Source organism: Oncorhynchus masou, unplaced genomic scaffold (genome assembly GCF_036934945.1).
Source record: "Oncorhynchus masou masou isolate Uvic2021 unplaced genomic scaffold, UVic_Omas_1.1 unplaced_scaffold_1895, whole genome shotgun sequence".
Lineage (NCBI taxonomy): Eukaryota > Metazoa > Chordata > Actinopteri > Salmoniformes > Salmonidae > Oncorhynchus > Oncorhynchus masou.
In genome coordinates this window covers 5001-26842 of record NW_027008395.1, presented here as the reverse complement: position 1 = coordinate 26842, position 21842 = coordinate 5001, and the positions used below count along the sequence as shown (strand labels likewise).

General features: G+C 47.0%; 1 protein-coding gene across 1 annotated transcript in view; it reads right to left on the bottom strand.

Annotated features, from left to right (window-relative positions):
• Window positions 1-8718: 8718 nt before the first annotated feature.
• The window catches only part of LOC135532526 (cilia- and flagella-associated protein 47-like), a gene marked incomplete at its 5' end in the record, with an annotated part of 17190 nt that continues 4066 nt past the window's right edge, over window positions 8719-21842 (bottom strand). The window contains 8 exons of the mRNA XM_064960003.1: window positions 8719-9056; window positions 9977-10145; window positions 10294-10455; window positions 11299-11479; window positions 16170-16849; window positions 17058-17211; window positions 17341-17424; window positions 20623-20779. Of these exons, the coding sequence (XP_064816075.1) occupies window positions 8844-9056; window positions 9977-10145; window positions 10294-10455; window positions 11299-11479; window positions 16170-16849; window positions 17058-17211; window positions 17341-17424; window positions 20623-20779 (1800 nt within the window). The remainder of the gene's footprint in view (window positions 9057-9976; window positions 10146-10293; window positions 10456-11298; window positions 11480-16169; window positions 16850-17057; window positions 17212-17340; window positions 17425-20622; window positions 20780-21842) is intronic.

Below are 21842 nucleotides of genomic sequence, written 5' to 3'. Positions count from 1 at the left end.
TAATATCTATGTAACATCTATATACCATCTATATAATATCTACATAACATCTACATAACATCTATATAACATCTATATAACATGTATATAATATCTATATAACATCTATATGACATCTATATAATATCTATATAACATCTATATAATATCTATATAACATCTATATAACATCTATATAATATCTATATAACATCTATATAACATCTATATAACATCTATATAACATGTATATAACATCTATATAACATCTATATAATATCTATATAACATCTATGTAATATCTACATAACATCTATATAATATCTATATAATATCTATATAACATCTATTTAATATCTATATAACATCTATGTAATATCTACATAACATCTATATAATATCTATATAACATCTATGTAATATCTATGTAATATCTACATAACATCTATATAACATCTATATAACATCTATATAACATCTATATAACATCTATATAATATCTACATAACATCTATATAACATCTATATAACATCTATATAATATCTATATAACATCTATATAACATCTATGTAATATCTACATAACATCTATATAATATCTATATAAAATCTATATAACATCTATTTAATATCTATATAACATCTATATAACATCTATATAATATCTATATAACATCTATAAAATATCTATATAACATCTATATAACATCGATATAGGGCTGAATGCATACTTTTTGTGTCTCTGGTTTCGTCTTTTCATGTAGGTTAGAGTATCTTCAGGGATCCTCTCAGTGGGGAGTGACTGCACCGGAGACTATTGCTGTCCACTATCTAGTGCTGAAACCCAGAAGTCAGATTCCTTCGCTGTCCATGGTGCTGATTCGGTACACGCACACAGACACACACAAGCAACAATCCACACGTTTTTGGGGATTAACCCTAACATGAACAACGAAACCTTAACCCAAAACCATAACCCTAACCTTAACCCCTAACCCTAACCTTAACCCTAACCTTAACCCCTAACCTTAACCCCTAACCCTAACCTTAACCCAAAACCATAACCCTAACCTTAACCCCTAACCCTAACCTTAACCCTAACCTTAACCCCTAACCTTAACCCCTAACCCTAACCCCTAACCCCTAACCCTAACCTTAACCCCTAACCCTAACCTTAACTCCTAACATTAACCTTAACCCTAACCTTATCACCTAACCCTAACCCTTACCTTATCACCTAACCCTAACCCTAACCTTAACCCCTAACCTTAACCTTATCACCTAACCCTAACCCTAACCCTAACCTTAACCCCTAACCCTAACCCTAACCTTGAAGTGGAACTGACAGCATTTTAGAATATTATTAAAATATGTTCATAAACACCCACCCCCAGGAAGAATATTACACTTTTGTTTTGACATTTTCTGATGAGCGACCACTTAGATATGGTCATTTTCACATTTTCAGAAATTCTTAGAAGGTTTGGGAACTGACGTACACTAAGGCATCTGTGGATATTCTATAGCAATATAGAGGGAAGACGGTGGGACAATGAACAGACAATAAAACCAAATAAAAGCATCTGTCTTGTCCAGGACCAGTCTACACTGACCGGTGCGCCAGCTCCGTTCCCCCGAGATTAGAGGAACCTTGAAAGGACTCCCTGTCCTATCGTAAGTTTCTCAGAGTTCTAGCCAGGTCAGGTCATGCATAGTTCAATGGTTCTCGGTCTCTCCTTTAGTCACACTGAAGTTTACCATTCTAATTCATTATGCACATTACATAATCTAATGATTACTAGTTGTTACATTCCTCTAATTATTCATTATATCTGTTGAATCATGTCATAATTACATTTCAGGGTGGAATTTGTTTAGTCATTACCTTTAAGCATATAAATTCCCTTACCAGTGTTTACAGGCAGTAGGACCTGCCATCATTCACTATGAACTGGACTGTATGTTTACAGGCAGTAGGACCTGCCATCATTCACTATGAACTGGACTGTGTGTTTACAGGCAGTAGGCCCTGCCATCATTCACTATGAACTGGACTGTGTGTTTACAGGCAGTAGGGCCTGCCATCATTCACTATGAACTGGACTGTGTGTTTACAGGCAGTAGGGCCTGCCATCATTCACTATGAACTGGACTGTGTGTTTACAGGCAGTAGGGCCTGTCATCATTCACTATGAACTGGACTGTGTGTTTACAGGCAGTAGGACCTGTCATCATTCACTTTGAACTGAACTGTGTGTTTACAGCCAGTAGGGCCTGTCATCATTCACTATGAACTGGACTGTGTGTTTACAGGCAGTAAGCCCTGTCATCATTCACTTTGAACTGGACTGTGTGTTTACAGGCAGTAGGGCCTGTCATCATTCACTATGAACTGGACTGTGTGTTTACAGCCAGTAGGGCCTGTCATCATTCACTATGAACTGGACTGTGTGTTTACAAGAAGTAAGGCCTGCCATCATTCACTTTGAACTGGACTGTGTGTTTACAGGCAGTAGGGCCTGCCATCATTCACTATGAACTGGACTGTGTGTTTACAGCCAGTAGGGCCTGTCATCATTCACTATGAACTGGACTGTGTGTTTACAAGCAGTAAGGCCTGCCATCATTCACTTTGAACTGGACTGTGTGTTTACAGGCAGTAGGACCTGTCATCATTCACTTTGAACTGGACTGTGTGTTTACAGGCAGTAGGACCTGTCATCATTCACTTTGAACTGGACTGTGTGTTTACAGGCAGTAGGCCCTGTCATCATTCACTTTGAACTGGACTGTGTGTTTACAGGCAGTAGGGCCTGTCATCATTCACTTTGAACTGGACTGTGTGTTTACAGGCAGTAGGACCTGTCATCATTCACTTTGAACTGGACTGTGTGTTTACAGGCAGTAGGCCCTGTCATCATTCACTTTGAACTGGACTGTGTGTTTACAAGCAGTAGGGCCTGTCATCATTCACTATGAACTGGACTGTGTGTTTACAGGCAGTAGGACCTGTCATCATTCACTTTGAACTGGACTGTGTGTTTACAGGCAGTAGGACCTGTCATCATTCACTTTGAACTGGACTGTGTGTTTACAGGCAGTAGGACCTGTCATCATTCACTTTGAACTGGACTGTGTGTTTACAGGCAGTAGGGCCTGTCATCATTCACTATGAACTGGACTGTGTGTTTACAGGCAGTAGGGCCTGCCATCATTCACTATGAACTGGACTGTGTGTTTACAGGCAGTAGGGCCTGCCATCATTCACTATGAACTGGACTGTGTGTTTACAGGCAGTAGGGCCTGTCATCATTCACTATGAACTGGACTGTGTGTTTACAGGCAGTAGGGCCTGTCATCATTCACTATGAACTGGACTGTGTGTTTACAGGCAGTAGGGCCTGTCATCATTCACTATGAACTGGACTGTGTGTTTACAGGCAGTAGGGCCTGTCATCATTCACTATGAACTGGACTGTGTGTTTACAGGCAGTAGGGCCTGTCATCATTCACTATGAACTGGACTGTGTGTTTACAGGCAGTAGGGCCTGTCATCATTCACTATGAACTGGACTGTGTGTTTACAGGCAGTAGGGCCTGTCATCATTCACTATGAACTGGACTGTGTGTTTACAGGCAGTAGGGCCTGTCATCATTCACTATGAACTGGACTGTGTGTTTACAGGCAGTAGGGCCTGTCATCATTCACTATGAACTGGACTGTGTGTTTACAGGCAGTAGGGCCTGTCATCATTCACTATGAACTGGACTGTGTGTTTACAGGCAGTAGGGCCTGTCATCATTCACTATGAACTGGACTGTGTGTTTACAGGCAGTAGGGCCTGTCATCATTCACTATGAACTGGACTGTGTGTTTACAGGCAGTAGGGCCTGTCATCATTCACTATGAACTGGACTGTGTGTTTACAGGCAGTAGGGCCTGTCATCATTCACTATGAACTGGACTGTGTGTTTACAGGCAGTAGGGCCTGTCATCATTCACTATGAACTGGACTGTGTGTTTACAGGCAGTAGGGCCTGTCATCATTCACTATGAACTGGACTGTGTGTTTACAGGCAGTAGGGCCTGTCATCATTCACTATGAACTGGACTGTGTGTTTACAGGCAGTAGGGCCTGTCATCATTCACTATGAACTGGACTGTGTGTTTACAGGCAGTAGGGCCTGTCATCATTCACTATGAACTGGACTGTGTGTTTACAGGCAGTAGGGCCTGTCATCATTCACTATGAACTGGACTGTGTGTTTACAGGCAGTAGGGCCTGCCATCATTCACTATGAACTGGACTGTGTGTTTACAGGCAGTAGGGCCTGTCATCATTCACTATGAACTGGACTGTGTGTTTACAGGCAGTAGGGCCTGCCATCATTCACTATGAACTGGACTGTGTGTTTACAGGCAGTAGGGCCTGTCATCATTCACTATGAACTGGACTGTGTGTTTACAGGCAGTAGGGCCTGTCATCATTCACTATGAACTGGACTGTGTGTTTACAGGCAGTAGGGCCTGTCATCATTCACTATGAACTGGACTGTGTGTTTACAGGCAGTAGGGCCTGTCATCATTCACTATGAACTGGACTGTGTGTTTACAGGCAGTAGGGCCTGTCATCATTCACTATGAACTGGACTGTGTGTTTACAGGCAGTAGGGCCTGCCATCAAGCGCAACTTTAGATCATTAGAACGCATTCAGCAAAAGCCACAAAATAGACCTGGATGTATTTCTGAGTCCTCTTACATTTGGGAACTTTACAGTCCTATTGATCAAACCACCATAAAAAGGTAGGCTATCTTTCCCTACAGTTCCCTCCACTAATATTGACACCCTTGGTACATATGAACAAAACGGGCTGTGAGAAAAATATTAAAAATATTAATCTAAACTTTCATTATTGTAAAATAATTGAAAAAATAATCAAGATTATTATAGAACAAATATTTTTTATAAAATATGTGTGCCACAATTATTGGCACCCCATCATTCAATACTTTGTGTAACCTCCCTTTGCCAAGATAATAGCTCTGAGTCTTCTCCTATAATTTTGACACTGTAAACCATGCAATACTTTTGGGTAAGCTATCGTCAATAGGACTGGGATTGGATGCCTGTTATTGGTTTCATGACTATCTAAAGGATTGAAATCAGATTGTTGGAGTTGACAGCATCCAGTCTTAGCCATTGGAGTTTGTTAAAGGGGTCCCACAAGGTTCTAAACTTGGTCCATTACTGTTTACTCTCTACATAAACAATATCGGTGATGAGATAAGTGTCAAATTCATTTATATGCTGATGACACTGTCATGTACTCTATCGCTTCAACGGCTGACCAAGCATTATCACTATTGGAGACAGATTTTAAGATATTACAAGGGTCTTTTATACAGCTGAAACTTGTTTTAAATGCAAAAAAAACAAACATTTTATGATTTTTAATAGGTTCAAAAAGTTGGTTGAAAATACACTTGCACTTCCGAGCTTAGATGGTTCTCGAATTAATCAGGTCTCTGCATATAACTACTTAGGGATATGATTGGATGATAAACTGTCTTTTAAAATGCATATTGATGAACTTTGTAAACGGCTAAAAATCAAGCTAGGCTTCCTCTATAGAAACAGGGCATGTTTGTCCTATACAAATAGTAGAACAATTGTGCAAGCTACTTTTATGTCTGTTATAGATAATGGGGATATTATCTACATGCTACGGCATCAACACTTAAATCGCTGGATGCTACTTATCATTGCGCACTTGTGTTTATTACGGGTCATAGCTACAGAACTCACCACTGTGTTTAATGTCAAAATGCAGGTTGGACTTCGCTGTTCATGAGACGAGAACAACATGCTGCATCTAGAACTGCATCTATCTATTCTACCAACAATGCCTTACTGTACATCATGGAATGCTGAGTCAAATATAATCTATTTTTAAAACCTGATATTAAGTTGGTTTGTAGCATAAACTGGGAATTTTATATTTTTTACTGATATTATGATGGTCTGTTTCATAGATGCAAAGTAGTTGGAACGCTCTCAGTTCCACTTTAACCCTAAACCTAACTCCTACCCCTAACCCCAAACATAACTCCTAACCTTAACCCTAAATCTAACTCCTACCCTACCCCTAACCCCAAAACCTAACTCCTAACCCTAAACCTTAAATTAAAATGTCACTTTTCAGGACACACAAAATGTCCTGACTTTTCAGAATTTACATCTCTCTCTCTCTCTCTCTCTCTCTCTCTCTCTCTCTCTCTCTCTCTCTCTCTCTCTCTCTCTCTCTCTCTCTCTCTCTCTCTCTCTCTCTCTCTCTCTCTCTCTCTCTCTCTCTCTCTCTCTCTCTCTCTCTCTCTCTCTCTCTCTCTCTCTCTCTCTCTCTCTCTCTCTCTCTCTCTCTCTCTCTCTCTCTCTCTCTCTCTCTCTCTCTCTCTCTCTCTCTCTCTCTCTCTCTCTCTCTCTCTCTCTCTCCATTCACGGCAGGGGATACTCACTGTGAGGAGAGGGGCTTTGCAGCATTAATTAGATTTCACATCAAAGAGCGAGACAGTTGCTTCGTTGGGAGCGTGTGCCCGGCCGTGATTGGCTGATCGCTCTCACAGGTGATATACACACTTGGAACTCTGAGCTCCCTCTAACCTTGTTCAGCCTGCTGGTTTAGTGCAGGCTGAACTAGGTCTGTAACTGAATGCGGTCTAGCTGTCAGCTAGAGCCATACACTGGTACCATCCACTTTGCTCTTGTGATCTCAACAGCAGGCCCTTCTCTGCTCAGGTGGAGTTCAGTACCACGTGATAATGGACAGAGACAGTCTCAGGTAGAGTTCAATACCACAAGATAATGGACAGAGACAGTCTCAGGTAGAGTTCAATACCACAAGATAATGGACAGAGACAGTCTCAGGTAGAGTTCAATACCACAAGATAATGGACAGAGACAGTCTCAGGTAGAGTTCAATACCACCAGATAATGGACAGAGACAGTCTCAGGTAGAGTTCAATACCACAAGATAATGGACAGAGACAGTCTCAGGTAGAGTTCAATACCACAAGATAATGGACAGAGACAGTCTCAGGTAGAGTTCAGAACCATGTGATAATGGACAGAGACAGTCTCAGGTAGAGTTCAGTACCACGTGATAATGGACAGAGACAGTCTCAGGTAGAGTTCAATACCACAAGATAATGGACAGAGACAGTCTCCGGTAGAGTTCAGTACCACGTGATAATGGACAGAGACAGTCTCAGGTAGAGTTCAGAACCATGTGATAATGGACAGAGACAGTCTCAGGTAGAGTTCAGTACCACGTGATAATGGACAGAGACAGTCTCAGGTAGAGTTCAATACCACAAGATAATGGACAGAGACAGTCTCAGGTAGAGTTCAGAACCATGTGATAATGGCCAGAGACAGTCTCAGGTAGAGTTCAATACCACAAGATAATGGACAGAGACAGTCTCAGGTAGAGTTCAGTACCAAAAGATAATGGACAGAGACAGTCTCAGGTAGAGTTCAGTACCACAAGATAATGGACAGAGACAGTCTCAGGTAGAGTTCAATACCAAAAGATAATGGACAGAGACAGTCTCAGGTAGAGTTCAGTACCACGTGATAATGGACAGAGACAGTCTCAGGTAGAGTTCAATACCACAAGATAATGGACAGAGACAGTCTCAGGTAGAGTTCAGAACCATGTGATAATGGCCAGAGACAGTCTCAGGTAGAGTTCAATACCACAAGATAATGGACAGAGACAGTCTCAGGTAGAGTTCAGAACCATGTGATAATGGACAGAGACAGTCTCAGGTAGAGTTCAATACCACAAGATAATGGACAGAGACAGTCTCAGGTAGAGTTCAGAACCATGTGATAATGGACAGAGACAGTCTCAGGTAGAGTTCAGTACCACAAGATAATGGACAGAGACAGTCTCAGGTAGAGTTCAATACCACAAGATAATGGACAGAGACAGTCTCAGGTAGAGTTCAGTACCACGTGATAATGGACAGAGACAGTCTCAGGTAGAGTTCAGTACCACGTGATAATGGACAGAGACAGTCTCAGGTAGAGTTCAATACCACAAGATAATGGACAGAGACAGTCTCAGGTAGAGTTCAATACCACAAGATAATGGACAGAGACAGTCTCAGGTAGAGTTCAGTACCACGTGATAATGGACAGAGACAGTCTCGGGTCCAGAATCTCCAGATGTTCATCACTTTTGACTTTACAACAGACAAATATAGTAGCCTACAATCAGCAATCATAAACAGTGTTTTGTGTTAACCCATAAGGGATGTCAATGTGACTCCATATTGTGTCCTGCTGAAGTCTATTATTCAGAGAAGGACTGTTTTCCTTCTAATCTCGATCCAGGATCAATCTGTTCCCTAATCCAAACCTTCGCTCTGATATGATCAATCCAAGTGAATATTATTGCTGCCTAAATAAATGAGATAGTCTCTCTCTCTCTCTCTGCCTCTAAACCAGAGTCTGTTTCATCCAGTTAAGACTAAATGACAGGCTAAGTAATCAGAGGGGAGATCATCCGTCTTGGAATTCAGGGTGAGAGAAAGACCCCTGGTTCACTGGCCTGGATGACAAGAGGGAGTTGACCCCCACATGCATATGAACACACACATCTCATTTGAGAACAGACTGAGAACGTCTCCAAAGTCATGCCAAGTGCATAAAGAATGTCCATATGGTCAGAGGTCAGAGGTCAACAGAAATCTAATTATGACAATGAGGTGAAGTACAGGCACTTTAATTATTCAAACCTCCTGTATGATCATCTCAATGACACAGGAATGGGGTGGGGGTGTAGTGTGAGAATGATCTCTCTATCTGATCTGCGAGGCGGAGGCTCTGTGTTTGATGGGGGAGGAGTTAGCCGTGGCTGGGAGATGAAGGTTCCGGGACACAAAGTTCCTCTGGCGGACATCAGTGGGAGGGAGTTCCCTGGAAGAGGTGTTCCCATTGGAGGAGGCAGAGTGGGGTGGGGTGTAAGCAGGCGTGGTTCCTTTCACCTCGTACGTCCACTGCATGTCTGCTGTCTGGAGGAGGGACAAGCAGCTGTCAGCCAGTGAGGTGTGTGTGTCTGCTGTCTGGGGGAGGGACAAGCAGCTGTCAGCCAGTGAGGTGTGTGTGTCTGCTGTCTGGGGGAGGGACAAGCAGCCGTCAGCCAGTGAGGTGTGTGTGTCTGCTGTCTGGGGGAGGGACAAGCAGCCGTCAGCCAGTGAGGTGTGAGTGTCTGCTGTTGGGGGAGGGACAAGCAGCTGTCAGCCAGTGAGGTGTGTGTGTCTGCTGTCTGGGGAGGGACAAGCAGCCGTCAGCCAGTGAGGTGTGTGTCTGCTGTCTGGGGAGGGACAAGCAGCTGTCAGCCAGTGAGGTGTGTGTGTCTGCTGTCTGGGGGAGGGACAAGCAGCTGTCAGCCAGTGAGGTGTGTGTGTCTGCTGTCTGGGGGAGGGACAAGCAGCTGTCAGCCAGTGAGGTGTGTGTGTCTGCTGTCTGGGGGAGGGACAAGCAGCTGTCAGCCAGTGAGGTGTGTGTGTCTGCTGTCTGGGGGAGGGACAAGCAGCTGTCAGCCAGTGAGGTGTGTGTGTCTGCTGTCTGGGGGAGGGACAAGCAGCTGTCAGCCAGTGAGGTGTGTGTGTCTATATCTGTTGCCCCGATCCTTACACTACACTCTTAGAAAAAAAGTTCCAAAAAGGTTCTTCGGCTTTCCCCATAGGAGAACCCTTTTTGGTTCCAGGTAGAACCATTTTTGATTCCAGGTAGAACCCTTTTGGATTCTGTGTAGAAAGAACCCTATGTAGAAAGAATCCTATTTCTACATGGAACCCAAAAGGGTTCCACCTGGAACCAAAAAGGGTTCTTCAATGGGTTCTCCTATGGGAACAGTCGAAGAGCCCTTTTAGCTTCTAGATAGCACCTTTTTTAGCTACGAGTGTAGTGTGTTACTAGCCAGACATACCTGGACCAGCAGCGTAGCGTGGTGTCTCTTGCTGTACATGGAGGGGGTGAAGGAGACTGTGAGGAGGGTACCGGCTGACCCCACTGGGAGGAGCTCACCTGAGGAGGGACACACCTGGAACTCACTGCCCCCACCTGGCAGGAACCCTGCTGTGAACGGCTCTGGGTACCTGCCACATAGACATGCAGGAACAAACACATAGACAGGGTAAGTGTCAGAGAAACACACACACAGACACCCCCCCCCCCCCCCCACACACACACACACACACACACACACACACACACACACACACACACACACACACACAGCTTGACCTGGTCTGGCTGGTCAGTCTGAAGCCCACAGCAGAGGTCTTGTGCAGCCCTGCAGCGTTAATGGTGATGACGTCATCAACCTGCGGCTCGGTGGAGATGAGGCTGATGGGAAACTTCCAGAGCCCACCTGTCAAACACTGAACCGCCAGCACAGCTGAACACCTAGGGAGAGGAGGAGAGGAGTGGAGGAGGGGATGGGAGAAGAGAGGAGGGGAGGGGAGGGGAGAAGAGAGGAGGAGAGGGAAAAGAGAGGAGAGGAGGGGAGAAGAGAGGAGGGGAGGGAAGAGGAGGGAGGGGAGAAGAGAGGAGTGGATGAGGGGATGGGAGAAGAGAGGAGGGGAGGCGAGAGGAGGAGAGGGGAGAAGAGAGGAGAGGAGAAGAGAGGAGGAGGAGAGGGGAGAAGATAGGAGAGGAGAGGAGGGGAGAAGAGAGGAGGGGAGGGGAGGGGAGGGAAGAGGAGGGGAGGGTAGAAGAGAGGAGGGGAGGGGAGAGGAGTGGAGAAGAGAGGGGGAGGAGAGAGGAGGGGAGAAGAGAGGAGGAGGAGAGGAGAGGAGGGAGAGGAGGGTAGAGGAGGGGACAGGGTGAGGGGAAGAGGATAGGGGAGTGGAGGGGAGAGGGGGAGGAGAGGGAGGGTAGAGGAGGGGACAGGGTGAGGGGAAGAGGATAGGGGAGTGGAGGGGAGAGGGGGAGGAGGAAGATAGAGGAGGAGAGGGAGAGGGAACACAAATAGATACAGTTTCTGAAGAGTAATTATTTATGTATTATTTATGTATTATTTAAGTAATGCACTTTATCAGATGTTAGTCTGCTACCTGGATTAGAAGGTGCAGAGCTGAGAGCCAGTGTGTGTGTGTGATATGCATGCGTTTGTGTGTGTGTGATATGCGTGTGTTTGTGTGTGTGATATGTGTGTGTTTGTGTGTGTGATATGTGTGTGTTTGTGTGTGTGTGTAATATGCGCACGTTTGTGTGTGTGTGTGTGTCTATGTGATGTATGTCCGTCACCTGAGAGGTTTGTAAGGCGTGAAGATGAGGTTGATGGTGAGAGAGACGATGCCAGAGTCGGGGTCTCTGTGACAGTTCAGTAGAGACAGGGTTACACAGCCCTCCAGCTGGGACCGCTCAGCATCACTGTTATAACACACCTCACATAGGAAGTCTTCTGGAGCCAGCCTGAAGCCTGCTGCTAACACATGGATGGACACACACACACTGACTCAGTTCTGGTACTCTGTGTATACAGCCAAGTTATCACTGACTCAGTACTGATACTCTGTGTATACAGCCAAGTTATCATTGACTTAGGACTGATACTCTGTGTAAACAGCCAAGTTATCATTGACTCAGTACTGGTACTCTGTGTATACAGCCAAGTTATCATTGACTTAGGACTGATACTCTGTGTAAACAGCCAAGTTATCATTGACTCAGTACTGATACTCTGTGTATACAGCCAAGTTATCATTGACTTAGGACTGATACTCTGTGTAAACAGCCAAGTTATCATTGACTCAGTACTGGTACTCTGTGTATACAGCCAAGTTATCATTGACTCAGTACTGGTACTCTGTGTAAACAGCCAAGTTATCATTGACTTAGGACTGATACTCTGTGTATACAGCCAAGTTATCATTGACTCAGTACTGGTACTCTGTGTATACAGCCAAGTTATCATTGACTCAGTACTGGTACTCTGTGTAAACAGCCAAGTTATCATTGACTTAGGACTGATACTCTGTGTATACAGCCAAGTTATCATTGACTCAGTACTGGTACTCTGTGTATACAGCCAAGTTATCACTGACTCAGTACTGGTACTCTGTGTATACAGCCAAGTTATCACTGACTCAGTACTGATACTCTGTGTATACAGCCAAGTTATCATTGACTTAGGACTGATACTCTTGTGTAAACAGCCAAGTTATCATTGACTCAGTACTGGTACTCTGTGTATACAGCCAAGTTATCATTGACTCAGTACTGGTACTCTGTGTAAACAGCCAAGTTATCATTGACTTAGGACTGATACTCTGTGTATACAGCCAAGTTATCATTGACTCAGTACTGGTACTCTGTGTATACAGCCAAGTTATCACTGACTCAGTACTGGTACTCTGTGTATACAGCCAAGTTATCACTGACTCAGTACTGATACTCTGTGTATACAGCCAAGTTATCATTGACCTAGGACTGATACTCTGTGTAAACAGCCAAGTTATCATTGACTCAGTACTGGTACTCTGTGTATACAGCCAAGTTATCATTGACTCAGTACTGGTACTCTGTGTAAACAGCCAAGTTATCATTGACTCAGTACTGGTACTCTGTGTATACAGCCAAGTTATCATTGACTTAGGACTGATACTCTGTGTAAACAGCCAAGTTATCATTGACTCAGTACTGATACTCTGTGTATACAGCCAAGTTATCATTGACTTAGGACTGATACTCTGTGTAAACAGCCAAGTTATCATTGACTCAGTACTGGTACTCTGTGTATACAGCCAAGTTATCATTGACTTAGGACTGATACTCTGTGTATACAGCCAAGTTATCATTGACTCAGTACTGATACTCTGTGTATATAGCCAAGTTATCATTGACTCAGTACTGGTACTCTGTGTAAACAGCCAAGTTATCATTGACTCAGTACTGGTACTCTGTGTATACAGCCAAGTTATCATTGACTTAGGACTGATACTCTGTGTAAACAGCCAAGTTATCATTGACTCAGTACTGATACTCTGTGTATACAGCCAAGTTATCATTGACTTAGGACTGATACTCTGTGTATACAGCCAAGTTATCATTGACTCAGTACTGGTACTCTGTGTATACAGCCAAGTTATCACTGACTCAGTACTGGTACTCTGTGTATACAGCCAAGTTATCACTGACTCAGTACTGATACTCTGTGTATATAGCCAAGTTATCATTGACTCAGTACTGGTACTCTGTGTAAACAGCCAAGTTATCATTGACTTAGGACTGATACTCTGTGTATACAGCCAAGTTATCATTGACTCAGTACTGGTACTCTGTGTATACAGCCAAGTTATCATTGACTCAGTACTGGTACTCTGTGTAAACAGCCAAGTTATCATTGACTTAGGACTGATACTCTGTGTATACAGCCAAGTTATCATTGACTCAGTACTGGTACTCTGTGTATACAGCCAAGTTATCACTGACTCAGTACTGGTACTCTGTGTATACAGCCAAGTTATCACTGACTCAGTACTGATACTCTGTGTATACAGCCAAGTTATCATTGACTTAGGACTGATACTCTTGTGTAAACAGCCAAGTTATCATTGACTCAGTACTGGTACTCTGTGTATACAGCCAAGTTATCATTGACTCAGTACTGGTACTCTGTGTAAACAGCCAAGTTATCATTGACTTAGGACTGATACTCTGTGTATACAGCCAAGTTATCATTGACTCAGTACTGGTACTCTGTGTATACAGCCAAGTTATCACTGACTCAGTACTGGTACTCTGTGTATACAGCCAAGTTATCACTGACTCAGTACTGATACTCTGTGTATACAGCCAAGTTATCATTGACCTAGGACTGATACTCTGTGTAAACAGCCAAGTTATCATTGACTCAGTACTGGTACTCTGTGTATACAGCCAAGTTATCATTGACTCAGTACTGGTACTCTGTGTAAACAGCCAAGTTATCATTGACTCAGTACTGGTACTCTGTGTATACAGCCAAGTTATCATTGACTTAGGACTGATACTCTGTGTAAACAGCCAAGTTATCATTGACTCAGTACTGATACTCTGTGTATACAGCCAAGTTATCATTGACTTAGGACTGATACTCTGTGTAAACAGCCAAGTTATCATTGACTCAGTACTGGTACTCTGTGTATACAGCCAAGTTATCATTGACTCAGTACTGGTACTCTGTGTAATCAGCCAAGTTATCATTGACTCAGTACTGGTACTCTGTGTATACAGCCAAGTTATCATTGACTCAGTACTGGTACTCTGTGAATACAGCCAAGTTATCATTGACTCAGTACTGGTACTCTGTGAATACAGCCAAGTTATCATTGACTCAGTAATGGGTATCATAAACTGGGTGGTTCGAGCCCCGAATGCTGATTGGCTGACAGCCGTGGTATATCAGACAGTTTACCACAGATATGATAAAACATGTATTTTTACTGCTCTAATTGCGTTGGTAACCAGTTTATAATATCAATAAGGCACCTCGGGGGTTTGTGGTATATGACCAATATACCACGGTTAAGAGCTGTATCCAGGCACTCTGCGTTGCGTTGTGCCTAAGAACAGCCCTTAGCTGTAGTCTATTGGCCACATACCACACCCCCTCGGGCCTTATTGCTTAATGATATCATTGTTAGTCTACACCTGTTGTTTACCAAGCACGTGACAAATACACTTGTATTTGTTTTGACACACACACACTCACTAACCACTCTGACTGTGTCAAAACAGCAATTTGGTGTGTGTTGTCAGGAGATTATTGTGACGATTATGAACAAGTGGACTTCACTTAACCAGAGTTAGCATTTTATGCTAACGAACACTGTGAACATTGTCAGCTGACTAAGTTACTTTGGATACGCTCTGTTGAGACAGAAATTATGCATTACATTTAGCTACATAATCACATCACACACTCTCAGGGTACAGGCCCACACACTCTCAGGGTACAGGCCCACACACTCTCGGGGTACAGGCCCACACACTCTCGGGGTACAGGCCCACACACTCTCGGGGTACAGGCCCACACACGACAACACACACTCTCGGGGTACAGGCCCACACACTCTCAGGGTACAGGCCCACACACTCTCGGGGTACATGCCCACACACTCTCAGGGTACAGGCCCACACACTCTCAGGGTACAGGCCCACACACTCTCAGGGTACAGGCCCACACACTCTCAGGGTACAGGCCCACACACTCTCAGGGTACAGGCCCACACACTCTCAGGGTACAGGCCCACACACTCTCAGGGTACAGGCCCACACACGACAACACACACTCTCAGGGTACAGGCCCACACACTCTCAGGGTACAGGCCCACACACTCTCAGGGTACAGGCCCACACACTCTCAGGGTACAGGCCCACACACTCTCAGGGTACAGGCCCACACACTCTCAGGGTACAGGCCCACACACTCTCGGGGTACAGGCCCACACACTCTCAGGGTACAGGCCCACACACTCTCAGGGTACAGGCCCACACACTCTCAGGGTACAGGCCCACACACTCTCAGGGTACACGCCCACACACTCTCAGGGTACAGGCCCACACACGACAACACACACTCTCGGGGTACAGGCCCACACACTCTCGGGGTACAGGCCCACACACTCTTGGGGTACAGGCCCACACACTCTCAGGGTACAGGCCCACACACTCTTAGGGTACAGGCCCACACACTCTCAGGGTACAGGCCCACACACTCTCAGGGTACAGGCCCACACACTCTCAGGGTACAGGCCCACACACTCTCAGGGTACAGGCCCACACACGACAACACACACTCTCAGGGTACAGGCCCACACACTCTCAGGGTACAGGCCCACACACTCTCAGGGTACAGGCCCACACACTCTCAGGGTACAGGCCCACACACTCTCAGGGTACAGGCCCACACACGACAACACACACTCTCAGGGTACAGGCCCACACACTCTCAGGGTACAGGCCCACACACGACAACACACACTCTCAGGGTACAGGCCCACACACTCTCAGGGTACAGGCCCACACACTCTCAGGGTACAGGCCCACACACTCTCAGGGTACAGGCCCACACACGACAACACACACTCTCGGGGTACAGGCCCACACTTCTAGTGAAGTTGATGTGATCTCACCTGAGGAGGGGGCGCTGATGAGAGTTGTGTCTGTGTTGCTGGTGGAGGAGGGGGCCCTGATGAGAGGTGTGTCTGTGTTGCTGACGGAGGAGGGGGCCCTGATGAGAGTTGTGTCTGTGTTGCTGATGGAGGAGGGGGCCCTGATGAGAGTTGTGTCTGTGTTGCTGATGGAGGAGGGGGCCCTGATGAGAGTTGTGTCTGTGTTGCTGACGGAGGAGGGGGCCCTGATGAGAGGTGTGTCTGTGTTGCTGACGGAGGAGGGGGCCCTGATGAGAGTTGTGTCTGTGTTGCTGACGGAGGAGAGGGCCCTGATGAGAGTTGTGTCTGTGTTGCTGACAGAGGAGGGGACCCTGATGAAAGTTGTGTCTGTGTTGCTGACGGAGGAGGGGGCCCTGATGAGAGTTGTGTCTGTGTTGCTGACAGAGGAGGGGGCCCTGATGAGAGTTGTGTCTGTGTTGCTGACAGAGGAGGGGGCCCTGATGAGAGTTGTGTCTGTGTTGCTGATGGAGGAGCCAGGAACACATCCCGTCAACAGCACCTCCACTCTCTCCTCCACTCGACCGCGAGCCTCACATTCTATCACCGCTGGATGAGGGGGTTCAGGAGGGGCCTCTGGGATGCCATGGATGGGGTAGACCCAGCAGACCAAACGCACCCGGTCCTTCTCTACCTCCACACACCTGTACACAGAAACACCTGTTACACACACACGCATGTGTACACACACACACACACACACACACACACACACACACACGCATGTGCACACGCACACACACACACACACACACACGCATGTGCACACGCACACACACACACACACACGCATGTGCACACACACACACACGCATGTGCACACGCACACACACACACACACACTGTACTGACTTGTCCCTCTGGACCGTGGTGAGTGGTGAGTCCAGGCGGGGGAGGTTGAAGAGGGGCTCTAGCTGAACCAGGAGCCAGGCCTGGTGCAGTTGCATGGAGTCAGGGGCAAACACCACAGGAATGTCCACACTGGCCCCCGCAGACACACGCACACCTGGAGCCAACATGGAGGACGAGAGGGACAAGCTTTACTAGTGCATCTAACATGTAGGCTGACAAAGCGGAGAACAGAGGAACTATGCCTTTAAAGTAAGGCTTGACAGAGAGATGTGTAAGAACTGACCTTGTGTCTGTTTGAGGGGGATGCAGAACACTTTCCTGTCACAGATGAAGGACTGGCTTGATCTCTTCTGACCGGGCTCCTCGTCTGATAGGAGAATGAACACTTACTACCATCATGTCTCTACTAGGACTGTTTCCCTGTGTGTCTGGGGTAGGACTATGTCTGTACATGCATACTGTATATGTGTGTGTGTGTGTGTGTCCGGTGTGTGTCCAATGTGTGTGTCCAGTGAGTGTGTCCAGTGTGTGTCCAGTGAGTGTCCAGTGTGTGTGTCCAGTGAGTGTGTCCAGTGAGTGTCCAGTGTGTGTCCAGTGTGTGTCCAGTGTGTGTCCAGTGAGTGTCCAGTGTGTGTCCAGTGAGTGTGTCCAGTGTGTGTCCAGTGAGTGTGTCCAGTGTGTGTCCAGTGTGTGTCCAGTGTGTGTGTCCAGTGTGTGTCCAGTGTGTGTGTCCAGTGTGTCCAGTGTGTCTGTCCAGTGTGTGTCCAGTGTGTCCAGTGTATGTCTAGTGTGTCCAGTGTATGTCCAGTGTGTCCAGTGTGTGTCCAGTGTGTCCAGTGTGTGTGTCCAGTGTGTCCGTGTCCAGTGTGTGTGTCCAGTGTGTGTGTGTCCAGTGTGTGTGTCCAGTGTGTGTGTCCAGTGTGTGTGTCCAGTGTATGTCCAGTGTGTGTCCAGTGTGTGTCCAGTGTGTGTGTCCAGTGTGTGTGTCCAGTGTGTGTGTCCAGTGTGTGTGTCCAGTGTGTCTAGTGTGTGTGTCCAGTGTGTGTCCAGTGTATGTCCAGTGTGTGTCCAGTGTGTGTGTCCAGTGTGTGTGTCCAGTGTGTGTGTGTCCAGTGTGTGTGTGTCCAGTGTGTGTGTCCAGTGTGTGTGTCCAGTGTGTGTGTCCAGTGTGTGTCCAGTGTGTGTCCAGTGTGTGTGTCCAGTGTGTGTGTGTCCAGTGTGTGTGTGTCCAGTGTGTGTGTGTCCAGTGTGTGTGTCCAGTGTATGTCCAGTGTGTGTCCAGTGTGTGTGTCCAGTGTGTGTGTCCAGTGTGTGTGTCCAGTGTGTCCAGTGTGTGTCCAGTGTGTGTCCAGTGTGTGTCCAGTGAGTGTGTCCAGTGTGTCCAGTGTGTGTGTCCAGTGTGTGTCCAGTGAGTGTGTCCAGTGTGTCCAGTGTGTGTGTCCAGTGTGTGTGTCCAGTGTGTGTCCAGTGTGTGTGTCCAGTGTGTGTCCAGTGTATGTCCAGTGTGTGTCCAGTGTGTGTGTGTCCAGTGTGTGTCCAGTGTGTGTGTGTCCAGTGTGTGTGTCCAGTGTATGTCCAGTGTGTGTGTCCAGTGTGTGTGTGTCCAGTGTGTCCAGTGTGTGTCCAGTGTATGTCCAGTGTATGTCCAGTGAGTGTGTCCAGTGTGTGTGTCCCGTGTATCCAGTGTGTGTCCAGTGTGTGTGTGTGTCCAGTGTGTGTGTCCAGTGTGTGTGTCCAGTGTGTATGTCCACTGTGTGTCCAGTGTGTGTGTCCAGTGTGTGTGTCCAGTGTGTGTCCAGTGTGTGTCCAGTGTGTGTCCAGTGTGCATGTCCAGTGTATGTCCAGTGTGTGTCCAGTGTGTGTGTCCAGTGTGTGTCAAGTGTGTGTCCAGTGTGTGTGTCCAGTGTGTGTGTCCAGTGTGTGTCCAGTGTGTGTGTCCAGTGTGTGTGTCCAGTGTGTGTGTCCAGTGTGTGTGTCCAGTGTGTATGTCCACTGTGTGTCCAGTGTGTATGTCCACTGTATGTCCAGTGTGTGTCCAGTGTGTGTCCAGTGTATGTCCAGTGTATGTCCAGTGTGTGTCCAGTGTGTGTCCAGTGTGTGTGTCCAGTGTGTGTCCAGTGTGTGTCAAGTGTGTGTCCAGTGTGTGTCCAGTGTGTGTGTCCAGTGTGTGTGTCCAGTGTGTGTCAAGTGTGTGTCCAGTGTGTGTGTCCAGTGTGTGTCCAGTGTGTGTCCAGTGTGTGTGTCCAGTGTGTGTGTCCAGTGTGTGTCCAGTGTGTGTGTCCAGTGTGTGTGTCCAGTGTGTGTGTCCAGTGTGTGTCCAGTGTGTGTCCAGTGTGTGTCCAGTGTGCATGTCCAGTGTATGTCCAGTGTGTGTCCAGTGTGTGTGTCCAGTGTGTGTCAAGTGTGTGTCCAGTGTGTGTCAAGTGTGTGTCCAGTGTGTGTCCAGTGTGTGTGTCCAGTGTGTGTCAAGTGTGTGTGTCCAGTGTGTGTGTCCAGTGTGTGTGTCCAGTGTGTGTCCAGTGTGTGTGTCCAGTGTGTGTGTCCAGTGTGTGTGTGTCCAGTGTGTGTGTGTCCAGTGTGTGTGTGTCCAGTGTGTGTGTGTCCAGTGTGTGTGTCCAGTGTGTGTGTCCAGTGTGTGTGTCCAGTGTGTGTGTCCAGTGTGTGTCCAGTGTGTGTCCAGTGTGTGTCCAGTGTGCATGTCCAGTGTATGTCCAGTGTGTGTCCAGTGTGTGTGTCCAGTGTGTGTCCAGTGTGTGTCAAGTGTGTGTCCAGTGTGTGTGTCCAGTGTGTGTGTCCAGTGTGTGTGTCCAGTGTGTGTCTCCAGTGTGTGTCTCCAGTGTGTGTCCAGTGTGTGTGTCCAGTGTGTGTCCAGTGTGTGTGTCCAGTGTGTGTGTCCAGTGTGTGTGTCCAGTGTGTGTCCAGTGTGTGTGTCCAGTGTGTGTGTGTCCAGTGAGTGTCCAGTGTGTGTCAAGTGTGTGTGTGTCAAGTGTGTGTCCAGTGAGTGTCCAGTGTGTGTCCAGTGTGTGTCCAGTGAGTGTCCAGTGAGTGTCCAGTGTGTGTCAAGTGTGTGTCCAGTGAGTGTCCAGTGTGTGTCCAGTGTGTGTCCAGTGTGTGTGTCCAGTGTGTGTCCAGTGTGTGTCCAGTGTGTGTTCCAGTGTGTGTCCAGTGTGTGTGTCCAGTGTGTGTGTGTCAGTGTGTGTCCAGTGTGTGTCCAGTGTGTGTGTCAGTGTGTGTGTCCAGTGTGTGTGTCCAGTGTGTGTGTGTGTCCAGTGTGTGTCCAGTGTGTGTTCAGTGTGTGTGTCCAGTGTGTGTGTCCAGTGTGTGTCCAGTGTGTGTCCAGTGTGTGTCCAGTGTGTGTCCAGTGTGTGTCCAGTGTGTGTCCAGTGTGTGTCCAGTGTGTGTCCAGTGTGTGTCCAGTGAGTGTCCAGTGTGTGTCCAGTGTGTGTCCAGTGTGTGTCCAGTGTGTGTCCAGTGTGTGTCCAGTGTGTGTCCAGTGTGTGTCCAGTGTGTGTGTCCAGTGTGTGTCCAGTGTGTGTCCAGTGTGTGTCCAGTGTGTGTGTTTAACCTGTGAGTCTGAGGTGCAGCAGGGCTGGGTGTTCAGTGGGGTTCCTGAAGGGGAGGATGATGGAGGAATGAGATCCCACAGGGGAGGCTACAGACAGAGGCTCCATCCTCCCAGGGGTCAGGCCTTCACCACACAGCTGGAAGCTCCAGTGTTTCAACTGGGAGGACAACAACAACAACTAAATCATTGTCAGCTGACAGATGGAGGAATTACATTTTGGTTACCTAGTTACGTGTGGAAATAGCAGAGAATTCAGAACCATGGATAGTGGAAAAATGTCATTGATTTTGATGAATCTTTGCAATAATCAACAATCATTGTTTACACCATTGAACTGTGAGTCCATCCTTATCCAACTGCTGTATCAGACAGTCCTTATTTACTTCCTACCTCTTCCCCTTCCCCTCTTCCCCTCTCTCCAACCCTTCCTACCTCTTCCCTAACCCTCCAACCCTTCCTACCTCTTCCCCTTCCCCTCCAACCCTTCCTACCTCTTCCCCCTTCCCCTCCAACCCTTCCTACCTTTTCCCTCTCCCTCCAACCCTTCCTACCTCTTTCCCTTACCCTCCAACCCTTTCTACCTCATTCCCTTACCCTCCAACCCTTCCTACCTCATTCCCTTACCCTCCAACCCTTCCTACCTCTTCCCTCACCCTCCAACCCTTCCTAACTCTTCCCTTCCCCTCCAACCCTTCCTACCTCTTCCCCTCTCTCTTTAACCCTACCTACCTCTTCCCCTCTCCCTCCAACCCTTCCTACCTCTTTCCCTCTCTCTCCAACCCTTCCTACCTCTTCCCCTTACCCTCCAACCCTTCCAACCTCTTACCCTTACCCTCCAACCCTTCCTACCTCGTCCCCTTACCCTCTAACCCTTCCTACCTCTTCCCTTACCCTCCAACCCTTCCTACCTCTTTCCCTCTCTCTCCCTCTCTCTCCAACCCTTCCTACCTCTTCCCCTTACCCTCCAACCCTTCCAACCTCTTACACTTACCCTCCAACCCTTCCTACCTCTTCCCCTTACCCTCCAACCCTTCCTACCTCTTCCCCTTACCCTCCAACCCTTCCTACCTCGTCCCCTTACCCTCCAACCCTTCCTACCTCGTCCCCTTACCCTCCAACCCTTCCTACCTCTTCCCCTTACCCTCCAACCCTTCCTACCTCTTCCCCTTACCCTCCAACCCTTCCTACCTCTTCCTCTTCTCCTCCAACCCATCCTATCT